Below are 27,222 nucleotides of genomic sequence, written 5' to 3' on the forward strand. Positions count from 1 at the left end.
ACTTTAAAAATCCCACAATACCTTTCAAGTAAATAACAACTTTTCCATGACCCTCTGCTACAATTTCTGGCAGGTGACTCAGAGAAATAATTTATTGTCTTTCCTGGGACCCAGAGCAAATAGACTGGCTGTCTTCCATCTTTCCTGAGTAGGTTCAGGTGAAGTGTCCCAGGTCATGAGGGGTCATGGGGCCAGCTCAGACTACCAGTAGCCATCCATGAGAAGCTTCTGCCATGACAGGAGCGTTCTGTGTCACTGCCATCCGATCTGGCAGCTGCTGGCCAGTGGTGGCTGTTGAGTCTTGAAATGCAGTCACTGTGACGAGGGAACTGCATTTTTTTTGTGTTATTTAATTTAACTTTTCAAGTCATGTTGAACAGTGCAGAGAGTTGCTGCGGACTCTCTCCGTACTTCTGGAAGCCTGCTGGACGGCACTGGGCCAGGCGTCAGTGCGTCGTGGTTGGCATGGAGGATGGAACGGGAGGAAGAGCAGCTCCTTCCATTCCTTAGCCTGCAATGTTTTAGCTCTTAGGAAGCAATTCAGGCAGGAAAACAAGTCAGCCCTATTGAGGTTTGTCCCATATTTGCTGTTTGTTTGACTTTGAGCAGGACACAGAAGTCCTTCAAGCTGTTGCTCTCCCCTGTGTAATGGGCAGATTTTACAAGCTCATACCTAACTCTCCTTAGCGCTCCGGGGCATAGGCATCAGGTACAAGCTTTGCAGCTGCAAATGTATAAATGTGGACCCCAGCTCCAGCACGTTCTGCCTGGGTATCTTGGATCTGTCACGTAACTTCTTTGAGTGTCAGTTTCTTCTCTGCTGAGTCCTGGTTTCCATATTTTCCTTGCAGAGCTGCATTAAGGGTCAGAGGTGCTGTAGAAAGGGCCATAACACCTAGCGGGCTGGTGATCAGTGCCAGCCATATTTTCAGTCTAAAGATTGGGCAGATGTTGGTCTGTCTTTGGTCCACCAGCTCCTTCCTTTGATAAGTGCATATGGTACGCACACAGAGAAGCATGCGCATGTGACTGATTCACATATATCTAAGAACCTTTTGAAAGGAAATTTATGAAAAAGAATTCACATTAAGTGAATTGTGCCAGAGTTAAAACTATGCCAAATCAACAGGGAGTCTGAAGATGCCTTTCTCAGGCCTAAGCGAACAAGTAATTGGGACATTTATTGGAAGCCTTTTCTGTTTTTCTTGCAACACCCGCATCTCAGGATGCTGGAGGAGACGCCATTGGTGGGTGTGGGTGGTGATCTTTGCAGATTTAACTTTCCAGGAACTGAGCAGTGTTCTAGTGTGAGTCTCTTGGGGAAGTCAATTTGCTGACTTGACATGACTCATGACAGAGCTGGCCCAGCGCCCACTCCCAGGGTTTCGTCTCTCATTGAGGCCTGGAAGTCCTTATCTGTTCTGGAATTCTGGGCACGAGCATAAAGGGAAACCCGTTCAATATTCACAGGAGTATTCAGCATGGCCAGGAGGTGCTGATAGGTGGCTCGCTGGGCCGAAGCTGGAGAAAAGGCTTCTGCATGCCGTTGGGGCTGAGGCAGCAGGCTGAGCTGGGGACAGCGACTGTCCATGGCTGAAGCTCACAACCTACCCCATGTCAATTAGCACCTCCTGACAGGTGCCGCATTCCTGTGAGCATTGAGCAGCTGTTAGGGAAAGAAAGCTACCTAAGGAGAGCTGGGTGCCCAAAACCACACTATAACTCCCTCTGCCCCATCCAGGTCTTTGCTTGAAATGCCTAATTAAGATAAGTGTTTTTAAGAAAAACACAAGGAGTGCAGCAGACCGGGGGTTTGTCACAGAGCTACTGGCTTGCACCTAGAAAATGAAAGATGAGGCCTGAATGCATGACCATTTTCAAGAAGGTGGCTTCTTGATTCTGTGGTTGCCTGTGTTACAGTCACACTGGTGTGCTTCACGGATGGATTCTTCAGTGGATCACAAGGCTTTGTTCTTACAGGGGCCTCAAGGTACACCAGGTCTGATAGGCCAGCCAGGAGCCAAGGGGGAGCCTGGTGAGATTTATTTCGACCTGCGGCTCAAAGGTGACAAAGGAGACCCAGGCTTTCCAGGACAGCCTGGTGTGCCAGGGAGAGCGGGTTCTCCTGGAAGAGATGGCCATCCGGGTCTTCCTGGCCCCAAGGGCTCGCCGGTATGTTTATCTCCAGACTTCGTATGTGCATTTTACAAATGGGGGTCTGCAAAGAATAGAAAATTGAGTAATTTCAATCAGATCTATGTATTTCCATCTCCTTGATGATGGAATAAATGAACTTGTTTTGTGGTTCATAGAACAAGTTAAGTCTGTAAACGCAGGCATTGCCAGTGTTGTCAATTAGATGATAACAGATCAGTGTCTTCTGATGCATCTGGGGGAACTGAACGGGTGTGTTTGTATACCTTTTTGCTTTGGATGGAAGGTGAAATCTAAAGTTAATAGTATTCGTGTCATTGTTTAAAAAATTCCAAATATCAACATCTCATTCTCTTAAGTATCTCCCTAAGTAGATGAGGGAGGGAGAATGCTCAGCTTAGCTTAGGGAGAAGAATGCTGGTTTCACTTATTAAGTATGAGGTGGCCCTCCTGGGAGGGTAGATGAAGTAAATAAATAATATGAGCCAGTTAACTCTGGTACTCATTGACCACAGATGACAGAGGAATGTGATAAGGGCAGGTGTGGGTTTGTCTCTGATGATGGTGTGTTTTCCTCTTTTCACATCAGGGTTCCGTGGGATTGAAAGGAGAGCGTGGCCCCCCTGGAGGGGTTGGATTTCCAGGCAGTCGTGGTGACACCGGCCCCCCTGGGCCCCCAGGATATGGTCCTGCTGGTCCCATTGGTGACAAAGGAGAAGCAGGCTTTCCTGGAGGTCCTGGGTCCCCAGGCCTGCCAGGTGAGGCCTGAGAAACTCGCGGTGCAGCATGAAGTTGTGAACAGAGGCTGGGGCAGGTACCTCGGGTGCACACAGAGGCCGGGTTTCAGACAAGCCAGGGCACACGCTTGACTTCCATTCTTCCAGGAAGTGGGGCAGGACCCGGGCAAGCTTTCAGCCTTTGTGTGCCTCCCTTTCCTTGTGTATGTGACGGGCCAGGGAACTTACAGGTTCTCCCTAGAAAGAACTTGAGTCAGCAGTCCTCATAAGTGGGTACACAGCAGGCGCCAGCGACAGTCAGCCTTTACATGGAAGTCGCTCCGAGGTCAGGTCATCTTCCCCTCCTAACCCATTTGGCTTTCTCTGATGAGCAGCCTGTTTTGGCTTCTTGTATCCCGAGTGGTGTGATCTCCGCCTCTTCATAGTCGGCAGACGCCTGTGAACTGGTGTACAGAGGTCCCACCATGGTGGCGATTTCATTCCGTGATGGTTTTGTTGTCTGCTGTTTTTTGAGTGAATCACGCACCAAACTCTATGCTGAGCATCGACACGACGTGGTAAAAATGGCAGACTCGGTCCCTTCCCTCCTACACAGCCTGTCCAGAGGTTTTTCAGAGAACCCGTAGCTGGGATGAGTGTGGGCTCCCTCATCATTCTCCTCTCCCGTGACCTGCTTATTTTCAGGGCCAGCGGGAGAGGGGTGTGGTGCTGGGCCTTGCGCAGGGCAGGTGCTAATAATTTATTATCTGACTGCGATTCCCGGTAGACATGGAGCACTCCTGTTCTTCCCTAGAAAATCCTGGAATGAGAAGAGGGGAGGCCGGGGATGCCTTGTGTGTACAGGCAGTGCTCGACTTATGACCACGGTCGGGCCCGCGGAAGGGTCGTAACACGATTTGGTCGTAAGTTGAGTCGGCTCTATGCACAGTTGAAGTGGTGCACGCGGAGATGGTAGCGCTGCCGGAATTGGTCTGCACTGTCGTATGCCCAGCTGGGCAACGTTTGTGCTGCCAGACGCGGAGCAGTCGTGGCTAGCAACGGTGGTCGTGAAGTCGAATGGTCGTAAGTTGCATAGGTCGTAAGTCGACCAATACCTGTAGATGAGGGAAGTAAATCCGTGTTGCTAGGAAGCATTCAGCAAGTTGTGGAAGCGAGTGAAAGGACTTAAGGTGATGAAAACTATGTAACTGGTAAGGCTTGAAAAACGTAGTTATTAATAAAGTAGCTGGATGTTTGCAGTGTTCGAGAAGAACCACATTGGAGCAATTACGCCATGCCATTCTGGCTCACAGGTTTGCTGATGACGTCCATAACCCTATCTAGCCTGTTTTATCAAATCCTGTTCCCATTAGGGACTAATTTTTCCTTATTAATACACAGTGTACAGGCTGGGTACTGTGGCTCATGCCTGTAATCCCAGCAGTTTGAGAGGCTGAGGTTGGCAGATCACCTGAGGTTAGGAGTTCAAGACCAACCTGGCCAACATGGTGAAACCCTGGTCCCTGTAATCCCAGCTGCTTGGGAGGCTGAGGCAGGAGAATTTCTTGAATCTAGGAAGTGGAGATAGCAGAGTGAGATCACGCCATTGCACACCAGCCTGCATGACAGAGCGAGTTTCTGTGTCTTTCACACACACACACACACACACACACACACACACACTCCCATACCTAAGTATCTAAGCACTCCAGCATAGGAAATGTGAGTGTTTGAGGGCAGCCCAGGTGTAGTGTGCTAACATAACCATTACTCTTACCCTTTTCCCAGTTTCTATAATCAGTGGATACTTAGCATCAAGTTCTAACTCTGTTGACCGTTGTTCTTCGGTTAGAAGCGTCCTAGAAATGTCTCTGACTCCATTAGAGGTAGGGTGATACCGGGTTTAATGGAGGAGGACCCTCATGAACCAGGCATAGGGACTCCCAATCACTTTCCCTGCAGCTCTTGATTCCACAATCAACAAATAAGTGCTGTCTTTGTGCTTGTGACATCTGCCATCTTTCAGAGCTGTCAAAGGCAATCAACCTTCCTTTTGGCGAGAAACTACTGTCAGAGAAACCAACTGGAGTACTCGCAAATGTACCCTAGCAGATGGGGAAGAAGGCTTCTGGGGAGTGGGGCGGGGCTGTTGATCCTTTGTTCATAGCTGCAGGGCTCCTTGGCCATCCAGACCCAGTCAGCTGCGAGACTAGAAGAAAGACTGTCTCTGATCTGCTAGAGCTGTGTTTAACTGTGGTGATCATAAAACCCTGGCGCCCAGGGGTGTGCGTCACCAACAGCAGATATTTGCTAGGGTTAGTCAGCTGGCGTTTTCTATAGTCTAGCTAAAGAATGTGCTGGCTGTTCTTGGGAGGCTCCACGTAGCTTGGATTCTTACAAGGTATATGAAGATTCAGCGCGTGCATTCTTGGAGGGGAACCCCTGGGTCCTTTCTTAACAGTGCAGTCCTGACACTTCAGTGGCTCTCCGAGGCGTGAGTGCCCAGGTGGCTGGGGCTGCGCCTCCTGGCTTGGGAGGAAGGATGGTTTTCCCGTGCTGCTCAAGTGACCCCAGAGCTCTCCCGATGCACCATTACGGTTAATGGATCGTTCATAATCACCTGCGGATCATGTTGTTTGGATAATTTACCAGCAGTGAACATAATTTAGGTCAGCCTCAAAGCAACTTAGACTTCGCTAAATTGAGAGACAGCAGCAAAAGTGCCTTGGCTTTTCGGGACAGGCTCACTGAGAAGTCACCCAGAGCCATCTCACGATTGTTTTCGTGAGTCTTAATTGTGGACTCTTAAGGAATTCTAGGGCCCAACAAATATCTTGGTCATTTTGGAGCGAAGCGTAGCTGTCTGTGAAGGATCCTAGAATCGCTGAGGGAAGAGGTGGAGAGCTCAGACAGGCTCTGCTCTTTGCCACGCGTGGTGCCGGGAGGGACTGATGTGGCCGCGCACCCACTGCTCCGTGTGGTCCTCATTATCTTTTCTCTTTACTCTTTTTTTTTTTTCTAGGTCCAAAGGGTGAAGCAGGCAAAGTTGTTCCTTTACCAGGACCCCCTGGCGCAGAAGGACTGCCAGGCTCCCCAGGATTCCCAGGTCCCCAAGGTACGGTTGGAATCCAGTTCAATGGGATACCACGAGAGCATCCTCACGTTTTTCTCAAGCTAACCGTTGGTCCTTCTTACCACAGGAGACCGAGGCTTTCCTGGAACCCCAGGAAGGCCAGGCCTGCCAGGAGAGAAGGGCACCATGGGCCAGCCGGGGATTGGATTTCCAGGGCCCCCCGGCCCCAAAGGTAACCGTGCCAGACGAGCCTGAGCCTTTGGTCCGCCTGTGACTTTTGTGAGAAAAGAGGAGGCAGTAGACATGAAAACACCACCCAGGTTGGTGCGTGCTGTTCAGGAGGCTTTCAGAAGAGCCCAGACAGGGCCGAGGACAGTGACTTCAGTGGCTTCTGTGCCATGGCTGCCTTGCCATGGAGGGTTTGCTTGGGAAGATGGGACGTGAAGGCTGGGTGAGCTTCGCGGGCATTGCCACCATGGCGCTTGCAGAAACCCAGGCCCAGGTGTTTGTTTTTATCCACAGGGTGGACTTGCAGTCCACCTGAACACGGCCGGGGTGGGTCGGGAGTTGGGGGAGCGCCCAGCGGCAGGTTCGGGGGGTAGCGGGAAGGGGGCTTTGCTCTGGGGGAGGCGTCCACGGGTGTGAGAGCCATCACTTCCTGCTGGAAACTGTAAGGAGGGAAATTTCTTTTCACCCCTTTTTCACATTTCTGGGATCTACTTGTCCTTCAGGTAGACTCTGATCAATAGACTTGTCATCAGGGGCCTTCTGTTAAGGACTGAGGAGAAGGTGCTGTGAGCACAACAGGGGCGTGCCGTGTGAGGAAGTTTGTCTTCCTGCGACAGGCCACGCGGCCAAACTTAGGTTAATGTTTTCCAGTCTCCCAGGCTCCCTACCCAGAGGCTCCAGGCCCCACCCCCCTCACTGCTGTAGGCTTCTAGCGTGAAGAACAGGAGACAGCAGCCCCTGTCCTCTAATAGCCATGCCACGCCATGCCCACCCACCCACGTGGCCCCTTCCCTCAGGCTTGGAGGGCAGCAGAGTGTCCCTGTTCATGAGAGACAGGAGCCGAGGCCTGGCCACGTTCGCGACTGCTTCATATTCCATCGTTGCCTCACGCAAGGTCTCCTTCACGAGCGGCCGTGGCCCACGTGGCATGGAGTCGCTTGGCTTTGTGGCAGTGAGGAGGGTGGTGAGGGCCACTTGCCGTCACACCCTGTCTGTTGAGGAGCCCCACAGGGGGTGTGATTCGGGCCTGTGCCACTGCAAACTTACAAATGACTGGACATTGGAGACTCTGGCGTTGCATACACAGGGTCTGAACTAGGGGCTGGCCAGCTTCACTGCCCCTCAGAGACTCCAGGGTGGGGCCCAGACAGTGGCCGGGAGTCCTTCAGGCTCAGATCCTCTGCCATCTTGAGAAGTGGGCCTGCCTGATCGACCCCCAGGGTCTGTACTTCTAACGAGGTGAGGGTGGTGCCCCTGCCCCTACCACATCTTGAGTAGATGAGGAAGAGTGCCCTTCTCATCTGCAGGTGCCAAGGGGTGTCTTTGTTTTGTTTGGGGAGAGTAGGCGGGAGGGAGAAGTTTGAAGAGAGAAGGAGATAGGAGGGTGCAGGCGCTGGGGGAGGCAGCTAGACGCCCGCCCCTCTGCCGGGCAGTCTCTCCTGGCCTCTTCCAGCCACCTCTGAAGGCCTCCGCGGGTGACCGCCTCAGGTCAGGTCGGCACATCTGGGCAAGACTAAAGTGAGGAAAGTGGGTACGGGGATTGTAACTGCAATGTTTTTTTTTTTTTTTTTTGACTCTTCAAAACAGGTGTTGACGGCTTACCTGGAGACATGGGGCCTCCGGGGACTCCAGGTCGCCCGGGATTTAATGGCTTACCTGGGAACCCAGGTGTGCAGGGCCAGAAGGTGGGTGCCAGGTGTTCCCTCAATGACCGGTCTCCCCCATCCTCGTTATTAACTGGACACAAAAAAATGCAGGTTCTGAACCTCCCAGGACATGTGGGGCCAGCGGGTTTTGGTTTTTGATGAAATAGCAGAGAATAGGAAGTATCAGAGTACATAGCATGTGGAAATAAGTATTTTGAGGGGAAACCTTTGTTTTAATTTTATGAAATTGTATGACAGATATTTTCTTGCCTGTGTATAAGCCGGAACTCAGGGTAAAATACATTTCTTACTGAGAAGCAGCTGAAAGCTGTTTGAAAGCCACTGTCCTGAAAGAAAGCATGGTCTGCCAGGACAGTTTCTCAGCCTCAGCACCCCTGGCATTCTGGGTTCAGTAATTCTTTTCTGCGATGGCTACCCTGTGCCTTTGTAGGGCTTTTGGCAAGAGCAACCCTGGCCTCCACCCATGAATGACCGAAAGGACGTGCCCTTCCACCCGGTCACAACTGAAAATATCTCCAGACATTGGCAGATGGCACCGGAGGGCAACATTGCCCCTGCCTGAGAACTATTGGTCCAGGGTGAACTCAGCGTCCTCCTCACCCTCGAATATTCTGCTGCCAACTTGTCTGTACTTAAAATTCTACTCAGCAAATATGAGGGCCTACTGATCACATCCTTTCCTGTTCTGATTGGAAGGAATGGATGTGAAATGGCTGGAAGGCATTGGTACCAAATGGGAGAAAGGGCCAGCAGCCATGGATAAATGTTGCTGCCATGGATAAAAGTGACGGACCCAGCTGGGGCCTGCTCCCTGTCCATCAGGAAAGGGCAGGTGGGCATCACAGTGGCCGCACCTCTGTGATCCCAGGGGGGCTTCTTCCGGAGAAATACCAAACCTCCTGACAGCAGGGTGCCCTCATCTGGTGGCTGAGACAGAAGAGAAGCCTTTGGGCCTTTGTCTTTATACAGTCCGCCACCAGCTTCCCCAATGGTCTACGTCGCATTTGAACCTTTAGCCAACCACAGCAGCATGCGGATCATCTTAAACCTGCAAGACTTGGGAGTTAGTAAATGCTTGATGGAATGCGAATGAAAGATTTAATTCATGATTTAAAATTCCGTGCCTTTTCAAGAATCCCCTTGATGGAATTCCTTCCATTTTGACAATTTCCTCCTGGGATGGATAGAGAAGTTTCCACTATGTCCAGATACTCCCTCTCTGGAAGTGTCATTTGCAGACAGGGGACACCAGTGGAGTGCTGTGATTCCATGGCCCCCTGCTTGCTTCAGAGCCTTACATCTGTGCCTAAATCCAGGCTGTTTCCAAGGCGCTCTCACCCTTTATTTTAATTGCCTGTGTCTGTCAAAGCCCAGTGACTCATGCCATCGATTACAATGTTTAATTTACTGTGAAACCTTCATTTATCCAAAAACACGAAATAACGGGTGTCCATGCTGGCCCTGGAGCCATCTCTTAGGGAGCACTCCATTCGCTACTCACAACTCATATTTTGCCTTTTATCAGTTACTTAGGGTCAACACTTTGTCACAGGCAGCAGGCTGCAGAATCGAGGGCACATGCTCAGGTCAGAAGGCTTGAGAAGAATGTCGTTTATTGGTGGGGAGCCTTGCTTTTCCTCCTTTGTAAAATGAAAACGATAAAAGTTACCCACAAGCCTGAAAACATGTGATAGGCATGAGGAAGCTCTGCAAAGGCGTGAAAAGGGCTGAGCAGATGGTATTCTTGCCGAATGCATTGGCACTGTCAAGTCTTCACCTACGCTATTGGTTTGATAAATATATTGACCTTGCAAATTAATTTGCTTCTCTGTGCTTTGGGGATTTTCAGGGAGAGCCTGGAGTGGGTCTACCGGGACTCAAAGGTTTGCCAGGTATTCCCGGCATTCCTGGCGCGCCCGGGGAGAAGGGAAGCGTTGGAGTACCAGGTGTTCCCGGAGAACGTGGAGCGATCGGCCCCCCTGGGCTTCAGGGGGTCAGAGGTAACTTTTTGCAGATCAGTCCGGACAGGTTCAAGTTCAAGGACAGTATTATTTTTGTATTCCCAGAACCCCTGCTGAGTACGCTTGATACGTATTTGTTGAATGAATGATGCAAATCCTAGAGGGCTAGAGGTGGCGGCTTTCTGTTGCTGGGGTCATTCGTGTGCGTGTGTCTCCTATGCCGGGAAACACGCCACTGCTTCTGCACAGCTGATTCTCAACCTTTTTTCTCTAGGTGACCCAGGACCTCCTGGATTGCCAGGCCCCATGGGGTCTCCAGGAGTTCCAGGAAGAGGCCCCCCGGGAGCGAGGGGCCCCCCTGGCGGACAGGGACCAGCAGGGTTGGCAGGTGAGTGACATTCTTCTAGAATCATCTCTTCTTAAAAGCCTACTTTCCTGAAGCATGGGAGATGAGGCTGGGGTCCCCACGAAGGGAAGCTTAGCGCAATGTGTGAGAAAGGGAGAAGAGGTAAAACTTGAGTTTGTGAAAATAGGTTTGGTTGTTTGCTGAAATGCAGTCCTAGATTTTTTTTCCCAGACTCTGAGATTATGTACCAAACAAAGAGACCTTTCCTTTACTGTGTACTCAATCACGTTTTACATTTTACGCTAACTGATGTCTCTATATCATCTTTCCATACGAGGGTTAATTCGTTGTGGATAATTTACGCTAACTGAGTCCGTGTCTAGAACCTAGCTTTGCCTTTGGCAGTAATAATCATAGAGTGAAGGTGGTGCATGGAGATTAGAGTGAAACACTCAGTGAATGGGGTTCAGGAAACACTAGTCCTGTCCTAAATACTGAGGAGACGTGGTGGTGGTGCCTAGGGTGGCATTGCTGACTATCAGTGACAGGAAGGAGGGGACCTTTCTTTTAGAACAATAGCCATTTGATTATCCTGATGACCCAAACACCAACACTGAGTAGGTGATCCATTCAAGTCCCCAGTGTGGGCGTGTTCACATGCTTCCTGCCGATAGTCACAGTTACACAGAGCACTGTACATTGTAGATCATTCTCTACATTCTGCTGAAAGTTATTTGCATTTCACCCAACCACAGGCCCTCCTGGAATAAAAGGCGAGAAGGGTTTCCCTGGATTCCCTGGACTGGACATGCCTGGCCCTAAAGGAGATAAAGGGGCTCAAGGACTTCCCGGCATAACAGGGCAGTCGGGGCTCCCTGGCCTTCCTGGACAGCAGGGGACTCCGGGGGTTCCTGGGTTTCCAGGTAACTTCTGTCTGGATCCATGATGAGGAGACAGGCTTCCCCTTACTTTTTTTTGTGACTCTTAACATTTATTGTCAGCGTTCCGAGCGAAGAAATGTTCACAGTCCTTTCCTTTGGCCACAGGTTCCAAGGGAGAAATGGGTGTCATGGGGACCCCTGGGCAGCCGGGCTCACCAGGACCAGTGGGCTCTCCAGGATTACCGGGTGAAAAAGGTAGGAGAGCTGATAACCCCACAGCTCATCCTGTGTCTATTTCTCTGTGCCTCTTGGGAGACTCTCAAGTTGTCATAGATCATATTTCACTTTAAGAGGCTCACGCAAGAAACTCCAGCACAGGGCCAGGAGACCCCCTTTCTTCCGGTAGGATTCCTGGTGCTTAGTGCATGTAGGGTGGAAAACCGTACTCAGCCAAGCAAATCAGAAGGAACTTGAGCACACATGGGATTCTCCTTGTGAGAAACGGTGGAATTTTCAGGTATGCCAAAGACACAGGGACTGAGTCTTTAGACTCGAATTAGCAGCCCACACAGGTTTACAGTCTTCATCTTTACTTCTCATCTTGTGATTTGAAATCGGTCCACAATAATGTCTTTTAAGAGGAAATACTGCAAATATTACATGTGAAAAGGTCATTTGCTTAGCAGAACGATAAAATTCCTATTCTATTATTTTGTATAGAACTATGTAGCAGTATGAATAAGAGTGATAAAGATGTGTAGCAAGGAGAGAAAATGTGAGTTATCTAAAGCTGAAAGCCACGTCACATGTATTAATTAGCATTATTAGCGAATAATGAATTGCAGAAAATGGCCTTACTGCCCGTTTACCTGGGGTCAGGTTCTTCTGTGTCTCAGACACTGGCCCTTAATGCGATTTTGGACAAGTCGTTTGTTCTTTGTCAACAAGAACGTGAGCCTCCTGACCAGCTCTGCAATGCTGGCCCAGGCTCACCGGTGCCTTCTCTTTCCTCACAGGGGACCATGGCTTTCCAGGCTCCTCGGGACCCAGGGGAGACCCCGGCTTGAAAGGCGATAAGGGTGATGCTGGTCTCCCCGGCAAGCCTGGCTCCATGGATAAAGTGGACATGGAAAACATGAAGGGCGAGAAGGGAGACCAGGGAGAGAAAGGCGAGTCTGGGAAGGCTTCTCGCGGCCAAGCGTGGAGCCCCGTGTGCCTTTCTTGGGTTATTGGGTCCTCCATAAATAATACCAACCAGCCTGCATTTCTGCAGTAACTTGCTTGCAAGCAAATGTGGGTCATTGCTATTTGCTTTTCTGATGTGTAGGACAAATTGGACCAATTGGTGAGAAAGGATCGCGAGGAGACCCTGGGAGCCCAGGAGTGCCTGGAAAGGATGGGCAGGCGGGACAGCCCGGGCAGCCAGGTATGGTGTGCAACCCTGGTCCCCAGTGTGGCAAGGGCTGGGGATGAGGCCAGTATTCCTCAGCTCTTTCTGTCGATGTCAGCCTCTCAGATTGCTTTCTTTGCTGTTCTAGGACCTAAAGGTGATCCAGGCATAAGTGGAATCCCAGGCTCTCCGGGACTTCCAGGACCAAAAGGATCTGTTGGTGGCATGGGCTTGCCAGGTAAACCAGATGTAGAAGAGGGTGCTCTAGCATGTGTGTCTGTGACACTGGTAGGGCCTGTCTGCAGAATGAGACCCTCTTCAGCTGAGAAGACGGAATCCAGGCGTGGCGTCTTTCACACACCTTCACATCCTCAGCTCTGAATGGGCTCCTGCTCAGGAAGGGGAGCGTCTGATGACAGTATGGCCATCACAAAGAAAACTCAACATGTAATGGAACAAAGCATGGGCTGTATACAGTCAGCTTTTGGTGATCTCCAAGTGACCGTCCCCTTAGCTCGGCGCTCCCTAGGAGATGTCGGCTTCTTCTTCCAGGCTTGTCAGCCTGAGTAGCTCATGGCTCCAGAGCCCTTTGTGTTAGGTCAGAAGAATTCTCTGGACTCCTCTGCTCCAATCCTGGACTGGCCTTCATGCTTTGCCATCAGTGTCTACTGCAGTGAGAGCAGCCGGGAAGAGGAGAGAGAGGGAAGGGCTGGGTGGTGACAGTCCTCAGAACTCACTCAGAAAGCAGCAGAGTTCAGATGGGAAGCCCGTCTTTCCATCTCCCCCTAAGTCTTTAGCAGGTGCTGTTATCACTTTAATTGAGTATAAGCATGTAGGTTGCTGATCATGCCTGTGTGTGAGTAAGCCTGGCCACCAGCATGCGTCACAGAACCAAGTGTGCACGGACTCTGGTCCACCTCGTGGAACCTGTGACGTCTGGCTAATGAGAGCTGGCTGTGTAATAACGAACATAAGATCCATTTTTATACTGTCGAGAAAGGAAATTGTCTAGGCAGTTAATTTATTTCTTCCCTGTCATAATAACATGATGGTCTTCAAGGACGTGAGAGACATTTCCTAGCATGGCTCTGATGCGATCGAGTTGGCTGACCTGGGTGGGCAGCCATGAGCCGATTGATACATGAGGGATTTGCGCTCTTGTTTCTCACTCTTGGCTGGTTGTGGAGGCACTTTTTCATTTGTAATCCCAGCACTAGCTAAGCTCAAATCAAGTTTCAATTGTTTGTGTTTATAGGAACACCTGGAGAGAAAGGCGTGCCTGGCATCCCTGGCCCACAAGGTGCCCCTGGCTTACCTGGAGAAAAAGGTGCAAAAGGAGAGAAAGGGCAGGCAGGCCCACCTGGCATAGGCATCCCCGGGCTGCCTGGTGTCAAGGTAACTGGCACTCGGCATGGAAAGGTCCCCTCCTCCCAGCTCCGTGGAGAGGCTGTCTGAGAAATGCTCAGTAAATACCTTAGCATCTCAGCGTACTCAGTGAACCATAGCACAGAGTGATTCCTGCAAGGAAACACAGGCCACCTCTCCTCCCGTTTGTATTCACTACCTTGCCCCCAAGGAAGACTCTAGAAACTGGTGAGAGGCTAGGGTGGGAGACAGCTGTCACTGGGATAAAACAGAGAGGATGAAGGGGGAAGAGGGACGGTAAGTGGAAACCACATGGTTGGCTCCTCTGTGCTGAAGTTTTTCCTCTCTTTTCAGAAGAGGACTTTGATTCTTTGGTGAGAAATCCGGAAATGAAGTTTGGCAATGCAATATTCATTGCACCAAAATGTATACAATTATCTAGAACATGCCTACAGATGCACGCGCATGGACAAATGTCAAGTTGATGTGCCTGACTTGTACTTGCAGGGGGATCAAGGGATAGCGGGTTTCCCAGGAAGCCCTGGAGAGAAGGGAGAAAAAGGAAGCATTGGGATCCCAGGAGTGCCAGGATCCCCAGGCCTTAAAGGGTCTCCTGGAAGTGTTGGCTATCCAGGTAGGTGAGGGGGTCGTCTCTTGGACTTGGGGATCTAAGAAGTCAAAGAAAAGTCCAAACTTACGGATGTTCTGGTGTTTCGTGTTTTTCTTTAGGAAGCCCTGGGCTGCCTGGAGAAAAAGGTGACAAAGGCCTCCCAGGATTGGATGGCATCCCCGGTGTCAAAGGAGAAGCAGGTAGAGGCTCCTCTTTGGGACACAGCCCAGGCACATAGAGAAGAGAGGCCAGGGGATGGGAGGCCCCAAGGAGTTTATCACAGATGGGGAACAGGGAGGCCATCTGTCCTGCGTCCCATTTTCAGATGGGCAAGCCGACTCTAGTGCAGGTTACAGGGTCATTCTGAGGTCTTGCCACCATCAGGATCTGGGACCCACATCCCCAGACCATTTTTGTAGCTAACATGGAGTTTCAGGGACCTCCTCTTTGTTGTCACCAGCTTTTGAGGGTCAGGGTTTGATGGGGTTGCTGAAAGTATGCAGGGTCCTTTCTGAAGGGAAGTCAGAACTGACCTCAGCAAAGCCAGGTGTGCTTGGGAGGGAATGGCTCTCTTAAAGGATGTCAGCAAGGAACCATTTGGTATGGCATCTAGGCTGCTGTGAGAGGTTATGCGGGTGTCTGATGTTGTGACTCTTCTCTTTGAGGTCTTCCTGGGACGCCTGGCCCCACAGGCCCAGCTGGCCAGAAAGGGGAACCAGGCAGTGATGGAATCCCAGGGTCAGCAGGAGAGAAGGGTGAACCAGGTATGGCCCAGCGCCCCATTCCCTGTCAGAATCAGCAGTGTCCACTCTCGGAGACCTGCAGACTGCCTGTGCTCAGTGAACAGAGCTGGGTACAGAGTAGCCCCGGGACTACACATCCTTGCAGCTACTTAAACACTAAGGTGGACATGTGGAGCAGGATGGGTGGAGAGGAGAAGCAAGGAAGGGGGATTTATTATCCCATAAATACTTAGGCATCTTCACCTGAAATAACCTGAGCTCTCAGTGGTGAGTCAGAGACATGTAAAATACCTGCTGTTAGAACACCTTCCACTTCCCTGTGATCGCTATGACAAAGCAACGGAAAGCATAGCAAAACGACACTCTTTTCTCTGCCCAGCATTTCCCCATTTGAGGAACTGTCCTGGAAATACTAGTTGGCCCCTGAGTCTGCTCCTATCTCTGATGGGCCCCAGCTTGGCCAGAACTTGGACCATAACTTGACCGTAACTTGGGCAAAAGTGCAAGCTGTGATGATGACAGTCGCATACACAGTAATATTCAAATTTAATACAGGAGAGAGGTAAACACACCATTTGAAGCAGGTTACGCCTAAGCTGGGGGGACCCTGGGAGGACCACCAAGAGCTTCCACTGCTACTGGTGCTGGCCTCTTTCTTAAGTTTATTTTTTTCATTCTATAACTTTATATTATACACATTCAGTTTTTCTATACAAACCATTCATTAAAAATGCCCTGCACTCTTTTTCCACCTTTTGAAACATCCCTCAAGCCCTTTGCTGACATTTGTCATCTCCCCAGCATCTGCTGCCCCAAATCTCTTTGGCTCTCGCTTCCTTCCTGAGAAGAGCAATTAGCTGGATATTTGTCTGAGAAGCCCATTTGGTCGTCTCCAGACGACAGCAGGAAACAAATACTCATTTGCACAGGTCGTTTCCGCTAAACATCATGATGGTTCTAAGCGGAAAGGTACTTAGAAAAAAGTACTAAATTAGGAACATCCAATCAAGGGTATCTTATAGTAACTGTAGGAATGTCATTTTATTACAAGGGTACAATGAACTAATTTCCATGTGCTCTACAAATATCCATAGTGTGAGTGCAGAGTTGACAGTGCTTTGCGTTGGACCTGCAGATGGATTGTTTAAGAGAAACGTTGTGTTTTACCCTCATCTAATAGGTCTTCCAGGAAGAGGATTCCCAGGCTTTCCAGGGGCCAAAGGAGACAAAGGTAATCTTTGTTCTCTATGCTCTTTCTTTTCAACTAACCGCTGCTGCCTGATGTAGCAGAACGGGGGCAGCGTCTTCAGGATGAAGCCCCGTCCCTGGTGGCCAGGCAGCAGCTGGATGGAGGATGGGTGCTGGGCCCAGGCGGCAATGCCTGCAGGACACGTGTGGTTCCCCTCTCATTAATGGGTCAAAATGGCTTGCAGTCCACTCATGGTCAGAGTAATCTTTTACTTGGACTAATTTTGTAAAAATCCAGCAAAGGAGGGAAACCCTTGTCATTTTTATGCCTAGAAGGTCATCAGAATATTGAAATTCTGACAACTGGTTATACTTACATGAAGGCAGGCCAGGACGTAACACATACCAAGAGACTAAAACATACCCTGGGCAGCCATGATGTACTCAGTACCACGTGCAGCTGAGAGCTGGCCAGGAGCTTGGCTAGGCAGTCGCCTTTCTCAGAGAGCTGAGCGTTTCATGGGGAAGCCATGTGGACACAGAAAATACAAGTCCCATGACACTGAAGAGAAGCCACTGGTGGCCGCAGCCAGGAATTCACACACAGCATCCGTGGACATGCTTATGGCAGGTGGCTGTGCTGCCTGAGTGATTCCACTCAGTGGGAGGAATCTGAAAGCCCTGGAAGGCCTGCGACTTCAGCTGAGAAGGAGCAGGGGCACGGAGGCACTGTGTCCTCCGGCCCCTGGTTCTCCCTGAGACCCGTTCACCGGGTTTCCTTGGCAGACGTGTGATCTGGCACGGGGAACCCCTGGGTTGAGATGGATGGCATGCTGCCGGGTGGGCTGCCTTGGGAATGGGCACTTCCCCGTCTCTGAACTCACAGGCTCCCTCAAACGCAGAGCCCCTTGCAAATGCACCTGCTCAGGGGTCGCTGCGGGCTGTTCCCGCCCTGCCTTTCCTACCTCGCTGTGCGATCCTGCACGCTCCGTGGACACACTGCACTGCCCTTGCACAAACTCAACACAGTGCCTGGTGTTTTCACATTGCCGTGTGAAATATCAGGAAGAATCCCCAGGAGAAGAGAATCCCATGTGACCACTTTAGGTCTTGACCCTATTTCATTCCTTTTCCTTTGTTCTTGAAGTAACCATAGAATTTTGGCATTTTTATTGGTTAGATTTGGATAATATGTTTAAAACTAAACGTGGAATTTTTTTCCCTACAAGCTGTTACTTTTTAATTTTTTAAACCTGCTCATTGGGGTTTCATTAACAGGTAATAAACTACAAATATTAAGGTGTACAACTTGATAAGGCTGACATAGGTCTACACCCATGAAAACATCCATCCCCATGTTCCAGATAGCAAGCACAGCCTTCCCCCAAAGTCTCCTCTGCAGCTTCATAATCCCTCCGTCCGGGCCCCTCCCCAGACCCCAAGCAACTGTCCAGCTACCTTCTGGTCCTCTAGTTAGTTCGAGTTTGCGTTTTCTAGCAGTTTATGAAGATGAAACCATACACTGTGCACTCTTTAGTCCGACTTCTCTCCCACGACATAGTGAGTTTGAGATCCAGCCCCGGGGCTGCTCACTTCTCTCTCTGGCTGCGAGGGTCCCGCTGTGTGGACAGAACATAGTTGGCGCATCCATTCATCTGCGGATAGAGCGACGCTGTCATTCAGCAGTGTGGTTGTCGCAGGTGTTGCTCAGCACAATTCAGATGCCTCTGCCACACGACACATCTTTTGTAGGCCGGGCGCGGTGGCTCAAGCCTGTAATCCCAGCACTTTGGGAGGCCGAGGCAGGTGGATCATGAGGTCCAGAGATCGAGACCATCCTGGTCAACATGGTGAAACCCCGTCTCTACTAAAAATACAAAAAAATTAGCTGGGCATGGTGGCTCGTGCCTGTAATCCCAGCTACTCAGGAGGCTGAGGCAGGAGAATTGCCTAAACCCAGGAGGCGGAGGTTGCGGTGAGCCGAGATTGCGCCATTGCACACCAGCCTGGGTAACAAGAGTGAAACTCTGCCTCAAAAAAAAAAAAAAAAAAAAAAAAAAAGTGTAAACATGGTAGCTGGGGTCCCAGCTCTCTGCAGCCAGGCCACGGTCGGATTCTAGTGTGTTAGTAAAGAGAAGGAAGGATCAGACACTTGGCGCCGCTCTCCCTGGTGGCCCTCGAAGCCCCCTCTGAGGGTCACCTGCAGGCTGAGGCGCGCCTCACCCAGCCCTGCCGCCCCCGCATGGAGATTACTGCTCTGCTGCTGCGTCTCCCATCACCTCAAACTGTTTTTCTTGTTTAGGTTCAAAGGGTGAGGTGGGTTTCCCAGGATTAGCTGGGAGCCCAGGAATTCCTGGAGCCAAAGGAGAGCAAGGATTCATGGGTCCTCCGGGGCCCCAGGGACAGCCAGGGTTACCAGGATCCCCAGGCCACGCCATGGAGGGGCCCAAAGGAGACCGTGGACCTCAGGGCCAGCCTGGCCTGCCAGGTAAGGGCGTCTCACCAGGGGCCCGCTGGGGAGAGGGACAGAATTCACAAAAGGAAATAGTGTAAAAGAAACAGTTACATTCTCAATTGAACATTTTTATTTACAAGTCGGCAGCATTTATTAAAGCTTAAAAGTGTGTTTGATCTCCATTGAGTCAAAGCTTTGCTTGTATCGTTTCTGTCAGGGAATTTACATTATTAGCAAGATGCAAGAAAGGAAATGATTGGACAAGCCTGGACCCTTGTCCAATCGGTGGCGTTTGACTTAAACCAGCACAACTCTTGGGTACACTTTTGGGTTCTGAACAAGACCGCTATGGGGTGGCACAGATGCCCAGGCACCACTAGACCATTGGCCATTTCAGACACAGAGACAGCAGCGTTACTATTTCCTTCCTTCCTTCCTTCCTTCCTGGACCTGCCTCGATTTCTGTCTCAAGGGTTCCCACTGTTGGTCCAGTGTTGTATCAGTGAGGGGCTGTGGGTGGCAGTATTGAGAGCATCACAGCCCAGGGACCCTTGTGCATATCTAACCCCAAATGTGTGGCTTTCTTCTCTTCCATTAGGACTTCCGGGACCCATGGGGCCTCCAGGGCTTCCTGGGATTGATGGAATAAAAGGTGACAAAGGACACCCAGGCTGGCCAGGAGCACCCGGTGTCCCAGGGCCTAAGGGAGACCCTGGATTCCAGGGCATGCCTGTGAGTTACTGATTTATAGATTACTTTTTTAAAGGAGACTTTTCTGACCACAAGTATTCATATGTGTCTATGTGTGTGCGTATTGTGTGTATGTGTATGTATGTGTGTGTGTTATACTCCCACGTCCCCTCTAAATCAGTTCTTTCTTTCTTGCCAGTAACCCACATTTTTATTGGCATCAGAGTAGGAAACTATTGTAACATGTTTTACCATCCAGTTTTCCAAGAACCATTAAGAGGAAAATGTTATACTGCTGGAAATTATGGCTCAATGCCTACGTCTAATACCTATTTGCAAACTCAACGTAAAAAGCAAGCCAGTGTTGTTTTGCAAAGAACAATTCTGTAAAACGAGCCCAGCCATCTCTTAGGATTGGCAGGAGGACTGGGAATTGCAGTTGGAACAGTTCAGGTCTTGGAAGATGATAACCAGCCATAGCCAGCGACATCCCAGCTCACTTTACTGACCTTATCCAGACACAGAGTCTCAGCGGTGACTTAGTCAAGCCTTCGGAGGAGCGCATCTCAGGGTGCAATGGGTGACCAGCAGCCGCGTGTGTGTGCACATGTGCACGTGTGTGTGCGTGCATGCATGTGTGTAATTTAACTTTGGTCCTTTGCTGTACCTGAATATATAGCCCTTCCTAGTGGTGGTCATAGATTTTTGATTGGATTTTCAGCTTAACCATATCCATGGCTAAACGACTGTGTTTACGTGGCTTGCTTATTCAGAGAGCTGGGTTAGCAAAGCTTTTTATTCTCTGTGTCTGCGTCTTTGTTTCCCCTCCCTGTCTCCGTCTGTCTGTCTGCCTCTCTCTCTCTAACATACATTAGGAGAAGGGGAGTGTGTCAGGGGAGATTGGGAGCAGGAGGGATTTGAGACAGACCTCTGCAGTGATTCAGAGCTAGCAGGAGTCTTCTGTTCGTCACGTGTTCTCCCTTAGAGGGAGAGTGGGGGCTGCTCCTCAGCAGTAGGGACTTGGCTTAGAGTCATCAGACTACCTTCCCAAGGATGACACAGAGTAACTGAGCTTGCTAGGTGCACAGTACGTGGTACCGATTTACTTCAGAATCAGGAAGTTACAAAGTGCTTGTGAATAACGGCACAGAACTGGCTCTAAGGAGTGCAATAGGCATGTCTACCCACTCCCTGTCCTCAAAGCTGTGTGTGTATTTCCACAGTACAGTGAATGTGTATGCGAATGTATTTTGGGGTTTCTATTGCTATATTGCAGTTTTCCAGGAATGGAAGTGTAGATAATTTGTCAAGTATTCATGTATTCCCATGTTTATTCCTCAGTAACATAGAAATATACCCCATTCCCGGCCAGGCCTGGTGGCTCATGCTTGTAACCCTAGCACTATGGGAGGCCAAAGTGGGAGGATCACCTGAGGTTAGGAGTTTGAGACCAGTCTGGCCAACATGGCCAAACTCTGTCTCTACTAAAAATACAAATATTAGCATGGTGGTGCATGCCTGTAATTCCAGCCACTTGGAAGGCTGAGGCAGGAGAATTGCTTGAACCCAGGAGTCAGAGATTGCAGTGAGCCGAGATGGTACCATTGCACGCCAGCCTGGGTGACAGAGCGAGACTCTGTCTCAAAAAAAAAAAAAAAAAAAAAAAAACAAGGAAAAAAGAAAAAGAAAGGAGATATACCCCATTTCTGCTGCCAGTCAGTGTTTCCCTGCCTGTCTCTTTATAGATACATGTGTATAAATGTGTGTTTTTATATGTGTTTATATGCATATATATTTGTTCATGTTATTTTGGTTCGACACTTTTGAAATCAGGCTAAGAAACAAATGTACATGAGAAATAAGACAGCTCGTTGCGTGCTGCTGCCCTCCACTAGGGGAAGGAGCGACTGCACTGACCTGGAAGGAAATTGAGCCCGTATTTTAAAATACACAAATATTGCCACATTATAAAGGAAAATACTCCTTCTTTAGCATTTTAAAATTCTTTCCATATTTAAAATCAGTTTTCAGATAAGGCATGAAGCTAATTCTAAAGAAAAATGACTGCGCTTGTTGGTTGGGGGAAAGTTTTCAAAACAGATGGCTGGGTGGTGCTGTCTGCCTATGCTGCCGTCACGGGTGTTGAGGGCATCCTGGCTCTGTCTGTGGCATCGTGCTGTGGGCTGGAGGTGGCCAGGGCCAGACGTTCGCCTGCTCCTCAGGAACGCCCCCCGCGATGGACAAGCAGAGGGGCCACGTGGGAGGGACGCAAGTGCTTCTGCTTCGCAGCTTCCTGGTGGAGGCTTTGGTATTCTATCATGTAGGAAACCACAAGGCACCATTTGTACACAAACGTGCTTTGCAAAACGTGGAGGGCTGTTTCAGTTTTCCAAGTAGCAGGTTACGAGACTCAACCTACGTGTCCTGAGCAAGTCCCAACCTCTTCTTTGTGTGTCTAGGGTATCGGTGGCTCTCCAGGAATCACAGGTTCTAAGGGCGATATGGGACCTCCAGGCATTCAAGGCTTTCAAGGTAAGACAGTACAGGCCTTGCCGCAGCACCATGGCCACGGGAGCTTCCTAGTCTTCGGCACTTTAACGCTGATGGCACCAGCGCCATTGCAGCCACGAGATACACTGTTCTCTTCAAATTAAAAACCGCGTTTCTGTGTGGCAGCCCAATTTGTATACTCTTATGAATGCCTGCACAAAGACATTCTGATTTTCTCCTTATGAATCAGTGGATCATTAACATCTCAATAAGAAGTCGTGGATTTGGGCTATTCATTAATTTATTTGTGTATTAAACAAACATTTTTGGGGTCCGTACCAGCTCCCAGGCACTGCAGCCTTTACTGCTGAGTCAGATACGCATGAAAGGCGAATAAAACAGGCCTCAGCCTCAGGATGTCTTGTAGTCCAGTTGGGGACATGCATGAATCAGATTGTGACCAAAACAGTGTCCTCTGCCCCTCTGCTGGTTGGATTATTTTACCATTTGTTGCCTGCTTATAAAAATGTGGCTTCTGGGTTCTAGAAAAAAGAGTTTCATCAAAAGTTTTACTCAAGTGACAAAGAATGCTGTTTTCTTCCTTGAGGACAAATTGGAAATGTGTTCACTATCTGTGTATGTGTATGACGTGTATATATGCATATATGTATGCATATGTGTGTGTATATGTGTGCCTGCATAAGCAGGTGTGTGAATGTATATATATGGGTATGCATGAGTATATGTGTTTGTATATGCATTTATCTATGCCTTTGTGTACATGTGTGTATGTGCACTAGAGAGGTATACACACACACGTATTTGTATATCATTGAGAATTCTGTGCAAAGATGATGTTTTTCCTCTGCTTAGGTGCAAAAGGGCTTCCTGGCCTCCAGGGAATTAAAGGTGATCAAGGAGACCAGGGTGTCCCAGGAGCTAAAGGTAGGAGAGTTTGTTAATGTGTGGCTACCTTACTGGTGCTTTGTGAAAATGTAAAAGCCATGAATGAACAGAATTGGGGTGTTTGGTTTTTCATATGTAAAGTGACTTGAAAATCATTGGAAAACAGTTGATTGAGAATTCTTTGCAGCAAGTTGGCATTTTAACATCCACTTACCTGGAAGTAGAATCTGATAAATCCAGGACTGAGGGAGACTCCAGGGGAGGGGTGCCTGAGGTTCTCACTGACAAGCTCAGAATTCAAAAACTCCCCAAAGGCTCTAAAGTTAGCCTGAAATCAACCACTGAAAGTTATAATAGGAAAGAAAATCAATCTTGCACTTAGAGATGGAGTGCATTCCTGCTGCACAGTAAAGGGTTCTTCTGGGAATGGTGCTGCTGGCTTCTCTACCAGTGGGAACCCACAGCGTGAAGGCTCTGCAGACCATGACATCCTCTCACAAGGGAATGGCTTCTCCACCAGTGGGAGCGCACAGCGTGAAGGGCTCTGCAAACCACGACGTCATCTCACAAGGGAACAGTTTCTTTACCAGTGGGAGCCCACAGTGTGAAGGGCTCTGCAGACCATGACGTCATCTCGCAAGGGAACAGTCTAAGCACAGTATTCATCCTGTTTCCTCACTGTAGAGCAGACCATATTTCTAGGGCATCGTTTAATTTTCAAAACCATGTTTTGGGAGAGAGAATGAGAAGACACGTGCCCTGAGAAAGTGGAGAGCCAGGAAGGAGAGGAGAGGAGGGTGTGTGGAAGGGGAGGGAGAGTTGAGGGTGCTGGGCTGAAGACAGGGAGGCTGAGGGGACCTCACACTTTGTGTGGTTCTTACCACATGCCAAGACCTGTCATGCAGAAGAAGGATTAAGTTCATTCATCACTCAAGGATCAGGCCCAGTGTGATCCTCTGCAGTAGGGCAGGTTTCAGAGGAGTGTGGGAAAAGCATCCTAATCGCAGAGTGGCACTCAACACATCAGAAGCGGGGACACCTGGGAAGAACAAGCTTCTCTCCCCACCGGGAGGGCTGGCACGAGGCTGCGGGGATGGTTGTAAGGGGTCAGAGAGCCCAGAACGAAGTGGGAAGTAACGCTGATGCCCCAATGCCTTTGCCAGTCCCGGGAGTTCAGGATTTCAGGTTAAGTAATAAAGAAAGATGTTCAGATGGGACATGTTTTGTGAAGACTGGATTCCTCAGGTTTTGAGAATGGTTTTACCTTTGGGAGTATGTTCTGTTTGGATAGCTTCACCTGGGACTCTCCTTGTGAAGCTGATTCCGCCCTAGGTGGACAGTGAAACCGATCAATGGCTTCCCTATTTCCACAGGTCTGCCGGGTCCTCCTGGCCCCCCAGGTCCTTATGACATTATCAAAGGGGAGCCCGGACTCCCTGGTCCGGAGGGCCCCCCAGGGCTGAAAGGACTTCAGGGACCCCCAGGCCCGAAAGGCCAGCAAGGTGAGAAGGCTCGGCTTCTGCACGGTGGTGTGGGGCACCCAGAGGGGCGATGGGCAGAGTTCCTCCTCACCCATGTGTCTAAGACAAGTTTCTGGGTAATGATTAGACACACATATGAATGTGACTTTCTTACCTCCCTTCAATGCATATCAAAACCCATGACATTTTCAAAGAAACCTAAAAAAATCCGGAAGAAAATGCAGGAAAAGCTAGAGGAAGACATAACAACACATCTGTGTTCAGTTAGAAAAACATGGGCTTAAAGAACCAAACCGGATAATTATCTTTTCCCTCCCACTCCTGCTCCCGATGGGGGTGGTGGGCACAGATCTGGAATGGTAGAAATCAGTGCTCTCCATCCGTGCCCGCAGGAGTGCTGCCTGACTGGCCCTGTCTGTACTGTTCCCTGTTGTTTCCCGAAACCCCGACCTAGTCTTTCTGCCTATTTGAACTAAACATCTCCTGTTTCAAGAGCTACTGATAAGAAGTGGGTGAGAAGTAAAGGAGAATGAAAACATTTGAAGTTGAAAAGTAGCATCAGTGAAAATTTAAAGATGCTTAAGCATAAGCTTATCAGGCTCAGTGGCTCACACCTGTGTAATGGCAGCATTTTAGGAGGCTGAGTTAGGAGAATCGCTTGAGCCCAGGAGTTCAAGATCAGCCTGGGCAACATAGGGAGAGTCTGTCTCTACAAAATAATAATTAAAAAAAAAAATTAGCCAGGCGTGGTGGTACATGCCTGTGATCCCAGCTACCCAGGAGGCTGAGGTGGGAGGATTGCTTGAGCCTGGGAGGTTGAGGCTGCAGTGAGCCAGCCTGAGTGACAGAGTGAGATCTAAGAAAGAAAGAAAGAGAGAAAGAGAAAGGGGGGAGGGAGGGAGGAAGGAAGGGGAGGGAGGGAAAGAGGAAAGAAAGAAAAAGGAAAGAAAGAAAAAAAAAGTTATGTACATGAAAGCAAAAAACTATCCATGTCAGTATATCTGCTGCCTAAAAATGGAGACCCCAGAATATGGCTGAGAGGGAAATGTTTATCCAGTCTCTCATTCCCTCCACACTGCCTGCCTTTTCCAAACCAATTTGCCAAAGAGTGAGCAATCAGGGAGAACTCAGAAGGAGGTGCCCAAACACACCCCCATATGAATATCCGGCCGCTTCTGCAAAGTCTGCACTTGACTTTGTGGGAAGCAACTCCTGGCTGTCCAAGAAAACGTTTTCACCTGCACTGAGACTGCATGCTTGCCTCCTGGAACACTGAAAATGACACCTAAGAAGGGAAGAAAGAGATAGAGCTTACTGCTGTACAGGATCATGAATTCTTTTTCCTCTACCTCAGGTGTGACAGGACTGGCGGGAATACCTGGACCTCCCGGTATTCCTGGGTTTGACGGTGCCCCTGGCCAGAAAGGAGAGATGGGACCTGCCGGGCCGACTGGTAGGTTGTGAGACTTCCAGCCTAATTACCGTCTACCAGGATCTGGGATAGAAGCAGCAGACCCAGGCACGGGGGGAGCAGCCGAATGTAGCTGCAAGTGTTCCTTGAAAGATTTCCGAGGGAGTCTGTTTCTTAGAAGGAAAACGCTCAAAGAGAAGAGCTGAAGGAGTGTCTTTTTTCTGTGTAGAGACAGATAGTTATCAAAGTGTACATTTCCCAGATGTTGTTGAAAGGCAGCCAATCGTGGTGGCCCGTGTGGTTTCTTAAGTGGGATGTGAGCTGCAGCTATGAAAATTCTATTTCAGCAAAGAACAAGGGAAAGTAGAAATGAAAATATGAAAATAATGCCAGCATTGGCCCAAAGACATGAGATAAACTTGATTTGCTTCCTTAGGAGAAGGGACACTTGAGTGTCCCATAAGGCCAAAAGGCTGAGGCCACTGACTTACTGAACAAAGAGCTCAGCCCAGCAGACCTGCGTGCAGTTTTGCACATGGCACAGTTAGACAGGGGACAGAAGCAGTCCTTGCCTGCTCCATTTCCATACGTAGGCTTTGGGCTGCTATGGAAGAGAAAACGCTCTAAGATGAAGTTGTTTAATAATTCCATCATAATCCTCCCCGAGAGGAACCCCACAATTCTGTGTGAATGACATGCACAGAGCATGTCATTCATTTCTTTTCATTTTCATATGTGTCATATATTCATTGAACTAAATTGGTCAAGCCTCTGCTCCGCACCAACACTGTGCTTATAAAAATATCTTGAGGTGCTATGTGAGAAGAAAAAGTTAGGACACCATGAAGGAGACTGGCGGTTGTATTAGCCACACGTCTATTTTTGTTTTAGACTTTTTGATAACATGAATAGGTAGGATGCTTTGTGGAAATATATTAAAATCTCTTTGGAGAAAATGAGTTTGAAAGCTTTCAGGGGAACGTGTTTGCAATTAGAGAAACTAATTCGTCTTCTCTCTTCCAGGTCCAAGAGGATTTCCAGGTCCACCAGGCCCCGACGGGTTGCCAGGATCCATGGGGCCCCCAGGCACCCCATCTGTTGATCACGGCTTCCTTGTGACCAGACACAGTCAAACAATAGATGACCCACAGTGTCCTTCAGGGACCAAAATTCTTTACCATGGGTACTCTCTGCTCTACGTGCAAGGCAATGAACGGGCCCATGGCCAGGACTTGGGTAAGACGTCTGCAGATCCGTGCATTCATTCAGTGTCGGTGTGTTGAGTGCCTTCGTGCACAGGGCTGGACTCGCCTCTGCTGCTGTGGTTAGGCAGCCGTGAGTGAAAAAGCAGCCTGGCCCCATTTGCCTCCGATTACAAATATCAATTCAACAGCTGCTGTATTACTAATGGCCAAGAAATATAAAGGCGGAACGTTCGAAAATCTTTAATAAAACTGTAGATCTCAT

General features: G+C 49.4%; 1 protein-coding gene across 1 annotated transcript in view; it reads left to right on the top strand.

Annotated features, from left to right (window-relative positions):
• COL4A1 (collagen type IV alpha 1 chain) overlaps positions 1 to 27,222 on the top strand; it is a 151,016-nt gene that overhangs the window by 112,945 nt on the left and 10,849 nt on the right. Inside the window, exons 25-48 of the mRNA XM_039473372.2 lie at positions 1,981 to 2,172; positions 2,744 to 2,912; positions 5,893 to 5,985; positions 6,071 to 6,175; positions 7,759 to 7,856; positions 9,688 to 9,838; positions 10,074 to 10,187; positions 10,901 to 11,068; positions 11,192 to 11,281; positions 12,043 to 12,195; positions 12,354 to 12,452; positions 12,565 to 12,654; positions 13,672 to 13,811; positions 14,289 to 14,415; positions 14,511 to 14,591; positions 15,057 to 15,155; positions 16,315 to 16,365; positions 18,625 to 18,810; positions 19,376 to 19,509; positions 21,927 to 21,999; positions 22,831 to 22,902; positions 24,237 to 24,365; positions 25,699 to 25,797; positions 26,779 to 26,991. Of these exons, the coding sequence (XP_039329306.1) occupies positions 1,981 to 2,172; positions 2,744 to 2,912; positions 5,893 to 5,985; positions 6,071 to 6,175; positions 7,759 to 7,856; positions 9,688 to 9,838; positions 10,074 to 10,187; positions 10,901 to 11,068; positions 11,192 to 11,281; positions 12,043 to 12,195; positions 12,354 to 12,452; positions 12,565 to 12,654; positions 13,672 to 13,811; positions 14,289 to 14,415; positions 14,511 to 14,591; positions 15,057 to 15,155; positions 16,315 to 16,365; positions 18,625 to 18,810; positions 19,376 to 19,509; positions 21,927 to 21,999; positions 22,831 to 22,902; positions 24,237 to 24,365; positions 25,699 to 25,797; positions 26,779 to 26,991 (2,926 nt within the window). The remainder of the gene's footprint in view (positions 1 to 1,980; positions 2,173 to 2,743; positions 2,913 to 5,892; positions 5,986 to 6,070; positions 6,176 to 7,758; positions 7,857 to 9,687; positions 9,839 to 10,073; positions 10,188 to 10,900; positions 11,069 to 11,191; positions 11,282 to 12,042; positions 12,196 to 12,353; positions 12,453 to 12,564; positions 12,655 to 13,671; positions 13,812 to 14,288; positions 14,416 to 14,510; positions 14,592 to 15,056; positions 15,156 to 16,314; positions 16,366 to 18,624; positions 18,811 to 19,375; positions 19,510 to 21,926; positions 22,000 to 22,830; positions 22,903 to 24,236; positions 24,366 to 25,698; positions 25,798 to 26,778; positions 26,992 to 27,222) is intronic.

Source organism: Saimiri boliviensis, chromosome 16, assembly GCF_048565385.1.
Source record: "Saimiri boliviensis isolate mSaiBol1 chromosome 16, mSaiBol1.pri, whole genome shotgun sequence".
In the NCBI taxonomy this organism is placed as follows: Eukaryota; Metazoa; Chordata; class Mammalia; order Primates; family Cebidae; genus Saimiri; species Saimiri boliviensis.